Consider the following 12,953-nt stretch of genomic DNA (forward strand, 5'->3'; position numbering starts at 1 on the left):
CTCAAGTCTGGGCTGGGGGAGAAGATACATTCACAGCAGGATCAAGCTCATCACCTTCGGGGTGGAGACCACAGCCCCGGGGCTATTAGCTGCCAGGCTCGAACAGACCCTCACACCAAAGGAGGGGTGGAGGAGAGGTTTTGGATGTGTAGTGAAAAAGCCTCTGGTCTGAGGCAGTGAACACCCATCATCCACTGTGCAGACCAGTCCAGCTGCAGGGACTCCTTCACCCTGGGAAAAGCCGCATTCATGTGAAGGAGAGCAGAGGGGGTATCATGGCCCATCAAAGGCCCTCCCTCCCCCCCCAAAGGGTCCCCAGACCCTGCATCAGAGCACTGCAACATGATGCAATAGACCCACAGTGCCAAACTTGCTCTCCCCAGGGAGGCATGTGGGTGTTCTTACCTGGCCCAAACGTATATTAATCCATTGGATTCTATACTTTTCAGTGCAGGGACCCTCACCACCAAGAAGACCAGATGGAGGGGAGCAACAAGAAGTCATTGGGACCCTCAGAAGGGTGATATGTTTCTACTTAATCCCTGTCACTCTCTCCCTGTCCCCCCACCCATGCATGCCTCTTTTTCTCTTTCTTTTCTTTTTCTTTGCCTCTTTTACTATTAAATAAAATATATCAAGTTTTTTGACACCAACGCCTAATCTCGTTTGGTTTTAATCATGCTTTTTGGGTTTATGTTGAACCTTTCTGGGTTTGATCTGTTTTATTCACAGAGACTTAGTTTTCTTTACTCTTCTGTGTTTAAACCAGTTCATAACAGGCATATTTGCTTGAAGAGGGAACAGGGAAAGCTGTCAGACAAGGGGTCTCTGGGGAGGGGGGACAGTTATGTCTCTGCTCCAGCTGTGCTTTGTGGAATGACTGCAAGAGCTCAGCAGTAGCGAGTGATGATAGTTCTTGGTTTTAACAGCTGGAAAGAAGATTGTGTCACATTCAAAATGTAGATCAGTAAGAAAAAGACAGTATTTCAGATTGATACAATTTACAGAAGCCCGCCCGGATGCAGGAGGCAAGAGGAACGGCTGTGGTGATGGCCCAGTAGCTGGGAGGTTGCTCAAGGTTGAGCGCTGCCCTGTGCTGTGCTCCTCTAAGCACCCTTGGAAACACCTGGAGTCTCCCTTGCACATCCAATCTTAGTAATCTCTGCTTCTCCCTCAAGAAGAACTGCAAGGGTAGAGAGATGATGTATCAGCACTCAGAAACTGTTACAAGAGGGACTAGGGATGCAGAGAACCACTAAGAGCTTGTCTATTACTGTGCGCTCAGCCAAATCTGTTAAATTGTTCTTATTAGTAGTATCTATTACCCTTTCCTCAACTGAACATTAAACCAAAATAAAACCATCTAACTCAATTCTTCACCCTGGTTTAAGTAAGAAATAAAACCACCAGATGCTAATTTAACTTGTACGATTTTAAATGTTTACTGTAGGGCTGAAAAATGAGATTGTTTGGACACCAGAAAACAGAGAGCACAGACGGAGTTTCTACCATCACTCTCAAGATGCAACAATACACGCAGCAGTGGTGAGTCACAGCATACCAGACTATTTCACAAGACAAAAACAAAGTTTGAAATTGCTTTTGGGCAGAAGCTTCCTATGACATTTGGTGGATCACTTTACGTCAGAGAATGGTTGACCGTGGGCAAGAAGGGATTACATGTTATCAAAAACGTTGCACTTGGAGGGGCCCTCCTTGGGGAGTGCAGTCCCTCATCCTTCAGGGGCAATGGTTGCCATGACCACTTTCTAGAAGGCCTCCAGAGGTGTCTTCTGGACCCGAAGGGTAAAACGCCAGGAAGCCGCTTCCCCTCGCCGCAGGGGTGTGTGCAGGGATGAGCAGCCCACGGAACAGGCTGGAAGCACGGCTGCTTTGATCGCAGTGAAAGGAATGAGAGCCTTGTCTTTACAAACAAGCTCTGGGCCTGCTGGTTGATGAAATTAGCACTGAGAGATAAAGGAAACAATGAGAAGGGTTCCATTGACTGATGAATGGAAAGGGATTTGTCTCTACAAACAAACTGTAGGTCTGCTGATAAATGAAATTGGATATTGAGAGATGAAGGAAACAATGGGAAAACCATAAAATTCAATAAGAACTAAAAATAAGGGGGGGGGGGGGGTATACTTTAGAAGGGAACCTTAGGTATTAGGCGTTCCAGGAAGTCTGTACCTCTCGCGTACCTCAGCCAATGGGGAAAGAGAGAGGGAAATGCGGCCGGGAAATTCGGATAAAAAGGAGGCTGTGCCCTCCAAAAATTTGAGAGATCCCAGGGGAATACCCATGGCCTCTCCTTTTATTCGAATAAAATAACGGGACTCCTCTGTTTCCTCTTTGGACATAAACCTCTGGTGTTGGTGGATTAATTTTCCTGACAGCAGGAACAAAACCACGTCAGTGCGGTGTATGTCACTACGCACCAGGTAGCGGCTCGGCCAGCGCTGCCCCCTCCATCCCACACTCACAGTGGCTGCAATGTGTTTACTACCAGATGGGGCGACGCAGCTTCGGCGGCGGGACGGAGGCAGCCGCCGTGCCTCCTCCCCCTTTCCCTTCTTTCTCCCTCCTCCCCCCTCCTTCCGCTCTGTCGCCTCGTTATTCCGTATTTCTTTCCCTTTATAGGAAAAGTATGCGCAGGTCCGGGGGGGCTGCCCTGAGTCACCGCGGGTTGCGGTGCCCGCCCACGCCCAAGGGGTCGGGGCCGCCGCCGGGGCGGGGCGGGGTCAGAGCTGCCCGCCGGGGCCGCAGCGGCGGGGCCGAGCCGCCTGTCCCGGCCCGCAGCCCCGCGGCGGCAGCGCGGGGTTCGCCGCCATGACGGGCAGGTGAGGCCGGGCACAGGGAGCCGGGCGGGGGTCTGGGCCGTGCCAGCCTTCATCGCCCCGGGCAGGCCGTGACGTGTCGGGAACAGCTCCTTCTCGCCCTGGGTACCGCCATGGCGGGGCTGGTTGGAAGGGTCGGGGGAGGACGCTTTGCTGCTGTGGGACTCGGGCGGAGCGGGGCACGCTCCGGCCGGGGGTGCAAGCGCAGAGCTGCTCCGCTGTGCCTGAACCGTGCACGGGGACACAGCGGAGGGCAGGCCAGAGGCTGTAGGTGTGAGCAGTGCCTGCTTAGCAGCCGGGCTCTCTGTGGCCGCATGGTGTGACCCAGGCTGGCAGCCTGCGCCCGGTGTGCCCCGCACCGCTGCCCCGTCGGGCCCTTCTCACTGATCTACACGCAGCCCCTCTGCCCACAGATTCCCTTTCCTCTTCTTCGAGCTGGCCTTGGAGTTAACGAGTTCCGGGAGCTGTTTAAATCTGGAGTTTGATTCTCCTCTCATGCTGACAGTGGAGAGCACTGTAAAGCAACTTAATTGACAGTTGTAAATGAGAAGAGGAGCGAGAAAGGCATTTACTGGCTTTTTGCGAGGGTTTGCACAAGTGCTTTAATGTCACTTTTTTTTCCCATCTGTAAAATAAAACCCAGACGTTATAAAGCAGTTTGTAAAAATAAGCTTGCTTTTGTGAAATGTCTTGGAGATGAGAAGCGTGAAGAAGCAGTACTACAATTAGCAGGGTGCCCTTTTTAGGATACTCATCCTCACGAATGCTATCTTACTGTAGTTCTGAAGCATTCCTATTCATGATTAGGAATACTGACATGGATCCAGAGCACTTTGTGTATAAGTATTCACTTTCCTTTTGTGTCAAGTTTTGATCTTTGTATTATGCAGCTTTTTACGATTATTCAAAGGGGATCCTAATTAGTGAGTTGGGTGTGAGAACCTGCTGAATAATTGTGAATGCTCGTCTATGATTTGGGAATGTGTTATTTTTGGTCTCTGTGATGACAAATTGATGTTTGTGGGTGATTGTACATGCTCCTCTGGGTTTTGCCTCATGTCTTTAATGGTCCCTTTTTAATTTTTTTGACATGTGAAACAGGTGTGTATTTACAAGTTTACATTCATTTTCTTACAACTAGTGGAAGACTCAGGAGCCTTAAATGTTCACAGGTTATGGGTACCCATCCAGGTCTTAAATGGAGACAAGATGGGGAGGACTTGGCAAGAATTGTGGCTGTATGAACCCAGCTGATTTTATTTTTACAGAACTGTGGCATGATACTGTTTAGAATGACAGGCTTGGGTGAAATCACTCAGGAGGACAGTGGGAAGTGCTAGTGCACAGTAATCCTTGTCTTCTCTCCATGCTTCCACTGAAACTTGCCTGTTAAAAGTGCAACACTATTCAGTGAGAAGCTTGGATGTGAAGTGTGAGCCTGGGCGGGGGGTGGGGGGAGGTTCCAAGGTAGCTGAGACACTGCAAAGTGTGTAGTTCCAAGTGATGCATGACTTCTGTCTTCTTTTCCTTGGGTTTACTTCAGAGGGTTGTTAAAATGAGCAGGCCTTGGCTTTAGCTTGTGAAAAGTGAACACGGGTATTATTTAATGTTTTCAGAAATGTTTGTCCTGGGAAGTTTGTCAGCTATGAACATTTCTAAAGTTATGTCTGCTGTCATTCCCAGGACAGGACAATTAACTGTTCCATCCGAGTTGTTTGTCGCAGCTGTAACTCAGCTGACTGTTTCCTTGTTAATAGTATCATCCATTCAGGGTTGTAGTTTCCCAGCAAAGCTTTACAGCATCTGTGAAACATTGCACTGCTCAGCACCTTGCCTGGCCAATGCCGTTGACTAGCACTGTGTTCAGTGTTGTTTTTCAGGCTGGGACAGACTCGTATGGCATTGGAAAGAATTCAGCGTTGAGAATGTTCTTCCTTAGATCCAGCTACAGGTCACTCTGCTGAGTGGTACCCAGATGTTGTTCCATGTTTGTTATTCTTCAAGTCTGCTGACATTATGTGGTCAGTTGTTCTCCAGCTTTTGCGACTTGGGATTTTCAGGGCTCTGGGAGGAGATGAACTGCTTCACAGCTGGAGCATCCCCACAATATCCATCAGTGGGAACCTTCCTGAGCCAGGAACGGGACATAAACATGCCTTTGGTCTTGAAACTGTTAACACAGAGAATGACTGTGTTGTTTTACAGTGTGCTAAAGTGAGGAAGATTGGAAAACATGAGGTGCTGAAACAGTATTCTTCTTCACCTTTCTTGTAAAGTAGAAATACGGAAAGACTCTCTTCTAGGTACTGTGATTACTGATGCAGTATTAGTATTAAAATACATTAAAAATAACTCAATTTTCATCATGTTCTGTCTCATTTGGCTGCAGAGGGCATCTCCTGAATTTAAAAAACTGCAGTGATTTGATTTATTGACTTTTAGCATTAGGGATAAATATAACTCCAGGAAAAAGAAGTGCACATCTTTCTTTTTGTGTACTCATAGAAAAAAATTACTAAAATTAGGTGACTATTTAGCAAGTGAAATGCAAATCTTACACGTATCACTAGTTACATTCTTACAGTGTGAGGACTGTGTTTTGAGATAATTGGATTTTAGAAATAGTGTTTGTGACTGCCAGGTCTGGGCTGGGCTATTGGGGAAGTAAAGGAGGAGAACCACCTCCCTGACCTGCTGGTCACACTCTTTAGTTTTATGAGGTTACATGTTGTTTTAACTACATTTAAAAACAAATTGTGTATAAGAGATAGTGTGTTAGATGTAAAACCCGTATGTTTCTCAGCAGTCTTTCTGTATTTTTCACTGTTGATAAATACAGTTGATGTGATTTTTGGAGCATTTAGGAGTTAACTATGGTGCTTCTTACCAATAAATAAGGGAAGACTGCTTCTAGAATTGTATTTGATGTATTTAGTCCATTTGTTCATTTTAACTTTTGCCTTTTTGACAATTGTTGGAGTTTGGGGTGGGGTTGATTATTTTTGTTTGGTTGGCTGGGTTTTGTGGTTTTATTTTTCTTTGTCTTCATGATGGGCTTATTCCTAAGAAAGAGGATCTGTGAATGACCAGTGAGCAAAATGTTGTCAAATGCCCAAAGTAGAAACTAAACAAGAATGGAAGAGAGTTTCCTTTAAGACTTTGCTGCTGTGGTGTTGATTACAAAACCCAAAGGTAAAAAATGCCTGGACTGTTTTGTGTTGCCTTTAGAAATTAATCTAATACAAAGCCCAAGAAAAAAACATTTCCCAGGTGCATGTTTCAGAGCATAATTATTTTTGTAAGACATTTTTGTTATCACTATACTTGGTCAAATTGGGATCTGGATACGCCTATGTACTTCCTGTAGTTAACAAAAGAAGAGCAGCTGCATTTACAGATACGCTTACTGACTGTTCCTAATCCAGTGGAGGTAAGAAATAACAGTATATTATTTTCAATTAGGCTAGCTGGTTAGATGCTTTTTTAATTCAGTAGAGAGCTGCTGCTGCTGTGCATGAAGCAGTTGCAAGTAAAATGGTTTGAAGAAGGAGGGAGTATAAAGGACAACATTACAAAAGGTTCTTGGCGCTGAGTAGAAAGTACCTGTATCAAATAAAGATATCTTGTCTCTCTGAGTTAGAAGCATCCATTTCTGCTCTTCTGGATTGAAAATGTGGTTTTAATCTTAATCTTTCAATCTAAATCTGCTCTCTGTGGCTCTCTAGATAGAAAGGTCCTTAGTCTGTTCTGGGGCCATAGAGGTGCTTCTCTGAGGAAGAACCTGAAAATGCCTGAAAGAAGTCTGGCTGCTTTCTTCTCTGCTTTGGCCCAGAAAGTAACCACCTGTAAGATTTTGGCATCAACCCTGTCTCCTAAAAGCAATCTATCAAGAGGGAAAGAAAAAACAAACCCATGCATTTTCACTCTTCATGTGTAAAGTGGCAAGAGAGGAATGAGTGAGTGAGCTTGTGTTGAGGGATGGAAAGACAGGATGTTTGCTGTTGTGCTCTTGTTTTTTTCTTTAATCCCCTCATCTTCCCTTTTGAAGAAGATGGTCATAGTTTCCATGGAAGAGTGGTTATTTGAAAACCAATAAAATCATGTCATATGAGTCAGGTAAAAGCTTAAGTGTTTGAGAAAGGAGGGGTTTTGTCAGATTGCTTAAGGATAAGGGAGATTAATGTTTTGGTGATTTAATGTTTTGCTTTGTGCTAGAAGTAAAAAGGTGATTTAATCTTACATTTAAAAAATGGTTTATTGCTCTAAAATTTCAAAGGTCAGCAGAGACACGCAGTATGGAGGACATTTTTCTTTATTCCATTTATATTATAAAATAGAAATGGATAAACCACACTTACAGTCTGAAAGAAATTATAGCGGCAGATTGCTGTCACGTCAGGAGCTGAAACTCCCAAGGAAATGTGAGGTGCATTGTAGATTTTAAGGTTGCTGATTTGTGGTTTTGAAAGTTTATTGTTCTTTATTCATGCCTGTTCTGCTGGGCCTCAGTAAACCTTTCTGTTTAAGAGTCAGAAGAGATTCCTGCTGGTTAATACTCATTTAGAACTCATGAAGTCATCAGTCTTCTCATTTTTTTTCCTCTGTAGCTTGCCAAGCTGTATTTCATGCTCATGCTACAAAAATCCTCTCTTTTTTTTCTTTCCTTTTTTTTTTTCCTTTTTCAGTTTACTGAAAAGTGATTTGTTGGTAATGACTCTTATGTTATTTTTCATGGTAATGCTTGAAGGCCAGAGAGCTCTGGAGACTGGAATGCCAAGTGTGTTCTTTCTCCCTGCTTCCTGACTCTCTGCTGCCTGCTGGTGCTGCCAGCTGCGGTGAATCCGAAGAGCAGAAGTCTTCGCAACTTTGTTTCTTGTAATATGCTTTGTCCAAATGGAAGAAACAGCTCTGTTGTTTACAGTATCCTTAGGACATGGTGTGTGTCTTGGTTTGAAAGACAGGTGTCTGCCAAGGAAGGCAGGAGCCTCCCTCGAAATGGAAAATGTAACTCCCTTCCCTCCAAATTATTACAATTTTGAAATTAAGGGACTTTCAGGCAAAGATATGAGGCACGGGAATAACAGTTCTTTACTATTATATATCTGTATGTGTATAACCAGTCAAACAAACAGCAATAACTCTGGCAGTAACAGCAAACAATCACAAACCCAGTCCCAGCCTTCTCGGCTGTCAGGCCCTTTCCCCTCGGGTGCAGTTCCGCTCGCAGCCGGCAGGGGCGCTGGCGGCTCCCGGTGAGCAGGGCAGGTGCGATGGTTCCCCCGCGGCTGCAGGGGGCGCTCCGGAGCGAGCTCGGGGAGCACGCGGCACCGGTGCCCTGGGATCCCGGGAAGGATGGAACAAAGGCTTCACAAACCCTGGGCAGCTGATCCCGGACTCTCAGGAACAGCAGGCTGGAACGGCAGGGATGAGCACAAATCCCAGGCGGCAGACGAGATGTATCGAACTCCGGAGCTGCGGTGGGAACCCCCGGAGGTCTGGGCAGGCAGGGCGAGCAGGGCTACAGCGTAGCGAAGGCTCGAAGCAGCAGCGGGGGCAGGGCGGCCACAGCCCGGCCTCCAGCAGGGCAGGGAAGGCAGGCTTGGGAATCCTGGGGTTTTTTCTCTGAGGCACCAGAGCGGATGGTGAAAAAGTCCCTCTTTTAGTGAGGTAGGGTGTTAGGGTCCCAGTGTAACAGCCGCCCCAGCGAGCAAGCTCCACTCACAGTAGAAGGGAGGCAGCAGAAAGCAGAAACCTGCAATGGTGACGAATGCTCTCCACAACGCAGCCCTCCTCTCCCTCTGAACGCCGAGAGAACAACAGAGCTAGGGGCTATACACAACCCCTTTTTCCCAGTTCAAATCTCGTGGAGTCCCCCACCCTACACAGAAAACTGCAGGTGAAAGAGAGTGGCCAGTTGGACCCCTCCCCCTGTGGCCAGGTCTTTTTTGTCTCTCTTAAGTACTCAGTAATTTGTCTCGGCAATAGTGTGGGGGAAATTCTTTAAGAGAAAAAGAAAAACAAAAGGAGAACTCCTAAAACCCCAACAGTGTGGTACAGCAGCTTGCAGGGAAGCACATGGAGCTACCAGGGTCAGAAACTGATCTGCAGCAAACAAGAGCTGTCAAGAGCTCTAGTAATCTGCTTTGCCTTTCTGCATTTCTCTGTGCGTTGATCAGAAAGTTTTCTTTAATTAAGTGGCTTAATTATGTGAGGACTCAGGATTTATTTTTTTACCTCACTTATGCATTTTTACAGATGCATTCTGTAAGCCTAGCACAGAATGAAATGCTGATGTAGCCCCCAGTGCTGCATTAAATAGGTAATTACTAGTGGAATACAGGAAAGAGATTGTCAGATCTTTAAGAATATGGCAAAGTGGCAGACAGGTTGTAAGAAACAGTGCTGGATTGGGGGTCTGTGCATCCTGCTTTAGCTCTTCTAAGATGTAAAGGCAAATCCCCAAAGGAAGGTGACTCATTGAGTATCGGTGCTACTTGTGTTGCTCCAGTTGTGTCCCTGCATTCCCCTGCAGAGGGGCCTTGGGTGCCATGGCTGGCCTGAGGCTCCGGGGGCTGGCAGCCTCCAAGCTTTATCAGCGCTGGCAGGATCGGCTGAGTGGCACAGGGTCACTGCTGACTCACAGGACAGACATGGCAGCCGGGATTCATGGGTATGTCTCTGAGATTAAGGGAACGGCATTGTTAAAGCATTTGCCAGGATTTGATAGATTTTCGGTTCTGGTGGTGGGGTGGTTTTATTTAAAGTGAGAATTGTTTGCACAGAGCCAGAGGGGATGAGGTCTGTTTTTTTTCATTTCCAAGTAGATTAAGAAGGAAAGGACTTTCCTGATGAGAAAGCTTTCAGTTTTTAACAATAACAGGAAAGCAACAATGGAGAACCTTTCCCATTTCGAGCTCTGTGCTAGACTGTTCAGAACCAGCATTAGTGCTTGTGTTGGTTTTGCATGGCCTGGTAGTGGGGGGGCCACAGAGGTGGCTTCTGTGAGAAGCTGCTGGAAGCTTCCACCATGTCTGGCAGAGCCAATCCCTGATGGCTCTGAAGATGGACATGGCACTGGCCAAAGCTGGGCCAATTGGAGATATTGGTAATGCCTCTGTGATAACAGATTTAAGAAGAAAATCAAAACAAAAGGCACACAGTTTTTTCTAGCCAGAGAAGAGGAGGAGGTGAGAACATGTGAGGAACAACAACATGGCAACACCAAGGTCAGTGGAGAAGGAGGGGGAGGAGGTGCTCCAGGTGCTGGAGCCAAGGCTCCTCTGCAGGCCGTGGTGAAGAGCTTGGTGAAGCAGCTGTGTTTCCACAGGGGATGCAGAGATCCACCCGCAGCCCCTGGGGATCCATGGGGATGCAGAGATCCACCCGCAGCCCCTGGGGATCCACGGGGATGCAGAGATCCACCCACAGCCCCTGGGGGAGGTGTCCATGCCAGAGTGGGTGGATGCCTGGAGGAGGCTGTGATCCAGTGGGAGATCTGGCGGAGAGAGGTCCTTGCTTCCCGGCTGGAGCAGCCTGGCCTTGGAGGACTGCACCCCATGGAAGACAGACCCATGGCACAGCAGTTTTGGGAGGACTTGTGCCTGTGGGAGGGGCTCACGTGGCAGCAGGTTTGGCAGGACTGCTGCTCGTGGGAGTGGACCCACGCTGGAGAAGTTCATGGAGAACTGTCTCCCGTGGGAGGGACCCCACGGTGCAGCAGGGGAAGGACTCCTCTCCCGGAGCAGTGGAAGAAAAACTCGGGTGATGAGCTGACCAAGCCCCCGTGCCCCGTCTCCCTGCACCGCTGTCAGTGGGAAGGAGAGAGGGGTTGGGGGAAGAAAAGGTGGTTTAGGGGCTTATTTTACTTCTCATTATCTTTCTCCAACTCTGTTAGTAATAAACTCACTTTTTATCTCTGAGTTGAGCCTGTTTTTCCCTTGGAGTGTTTTCTCCCAGTCCTTATCTCAATTCATGAACTCTTTGTTTAATTTTTTTTTTTTTCCTCTCCTTTTCCCAGCTGTGGCAGGGGAGGGCGAGTGAGTGGCTGTCAGGGGTGCCTGGTGTTTGGCCCGTCTCAAACCATGACAGTGCTAGTGGTGTTATTGGTGAAATGTTTGAACACTGTGGGAGTAAAAAATTGTGAAATGCAGTAATTTTTAAAAATGCTGATAAAATTCTATCATTCCTTGGGTTTTAGGGTTCAGTAGTCAATTCTTTACCTATACTGTTAGTAGCAAACTTGTTGATTTTAGTTTTTGTAAATAACTCCAATCCAGCAGAAACTAAAGCTTTCAAGTTAGCTGCTTCATGAGAACATGCAAACCAGAGATTCTTGAATCTGTCCAGACAATTCCATTGCTTGATATGATCATTACTTTTCCCATGTTTCACATTAAAATTTTACTTTTGAATTTTCATTAGTTAATTTTGTGCAGGAGGTAAATTAACAGGAGTTAAATAAAACTTAGTTTCTTGCATTCTGGGAGAACTGTGAGCTGCAGCAGCAATATTGGATCTGAAATCTGTGTCACTGGAGAGAGCAGTGAGCATCCAGAGGAGATTTTCTTCTTCTAGCAGTTAGGAGTTCTGAATTTCAGACTTTTCTTAGCAGGAAGTAGGCCTGATGCTTACCTGGAACTGAGGAATTAGTTTGGCCTTTCAATATGAACTGTGCATCCCTTGCTAAAACCCTCCTTTCCCTGCTCTTTTCCTTTTAGCTAATAGCTCTTAGTTAGTTGGTAAATTTTCTATTTTTCCTGCACAAAGCTGTGGGTGTGAATGTATGAGAATTTAATGAGGAGGGGGACTAACAAGGTAGTGAAGGAAATGGTGATGCCATCGAGTGGAGACAATGCTGTTCAGGAGTATTGAGAAGCATGGAAGGGACCTGTGAGGGGAAAGAAAAGTACTGAAAAAGCAGATGTACAGCTAAATTGAGTACATTTTTCACATCATAGTTCCTGAAGAAAAGTAAACATAGAGCCAATATATTTTGGTTTTACTGAACAGGTGACAGTGCTGAAAATTTTAATCCCTTTGAGAAGTTTCTCTCCTGAATTATTGTATTTCATCCATGGGGTTTGAGCTAGTGATAATTTTTGCTTCTCCTTTTTGATAGGCCCTGATAGGAGATGTCCTTTCTTCAGGCAAAGGAGAGTAATCCAACAGTAGTGCTGATGCTAGTTGGTGATAATTGATGAATACATGTGGGGAATGATTTGTGTTACCAGTGCTGGTAAACAAACATCACATTTAAACTCCTCTGAGATAATGAAAGTGGAGAAGAGAAAGAGTAAGTGTGCATAAGGAGTTATTTGTCAAATAGATATTCTGGGTGAAGTGGTACATGCTTGATAATAAAAGGGTGGTTTTCCTGTGTAAGAGGTATAATTTGTTTAATTTCTTTGTTTCTTTTGTTTAATTTCTGTACATTTCTTTATGTTGTTGATGTTTGCCTGTGCTGAGTGAACACTGCTAACTGTGTGTCTTTTTAAGTAATTGGTCATGATTTACTGGCAATAAGTATTGCTTGGTATTGAGAGGGACTCCCAGGTACCCATGGCATAGATTTTTTTTCTGTGTGAATACCAAGAGACTTTCACTGCTGCTGCTGCTGGTCTCAAAGGTCTGCCTGATTGCAGCTTCCTGCAGGTCAACCATACGGACGTTGTACTCTGGTCTCAGCTGCAATATCTGCAATTTTTTTTTTTAAACCTCCCCCCCCCCCAGTTTCTACTAATCGCAAATTGCTGTTGCTGGTAGGCCCAAGGAGAGATTGTTTTTTTTCATATTGTGGCCATAAGTTGCATTTGTATGTTCTTCTTAATTTTGGTTGTCCCTGTATTCTAAATAAGAAAGAAAAATGTTTATTTCACTGAAAGTTTGGGGGGCTACAGGATCAAGGAAAATATACTGAGAGAAACACTATTAATTTCTTATTTAGTCAGTGAAAAAATATTTAGAAGGAACTGAAAATTCAATACAAGCAGAAGGAGAAATGCTGAAATGTTAAGCTATGTGCATAGTTTAACAAATGCACAACAAATCATACTTTAAACAAATGGGAATTACTTTTTTCAAACACTTTATGACAAATTTAAAGAATTAACTAAA

At 45.5% G+C, this 12,953-nt stretch overlaps 1 protein-coding gene across 1 annotated transcript in view; it reads left to right on the top strand.

Annotated features, from left to right (window-relative positions):
• Nucleotides 1-2,737: 2,737 nt before the first annotated feature.
• The window catches only part of LIMS2 (LIM zinc finger domain containing 2), a 34,445-nt gene continuing 24,229 nt past the window's right edge, over nucleotides 2,738-12,953 (top strand). The window contains exon 1 of the mRNA XM_032120063.1: nucleotides 2,738-2,843. Coding sequence (XP_031975954.1) covers nucleotides 2,833-2,843 — 11 coding nt within the window. The 5' untranslated portion in view covers nucleotides 2,738-2,832. The remainder of the gene's footprint in view (nucleotides 2,844-12,953) is intronic.

This window comes from Corvus moneduloides, chromosome 10, assembly GCF_009650955.1.
Source record: "Corvus moneduloides isolate bCorMon1 chromosome 10, bCorMon1.pri, whole genome shotgun sequence".
NCBI classification, from domain to species: domain Eukaryota; kingdom Metazoa; phylum Chordata; class Aves; order Passeriformes; family Corvidae; genus Corvus; species Corvus moneduloides.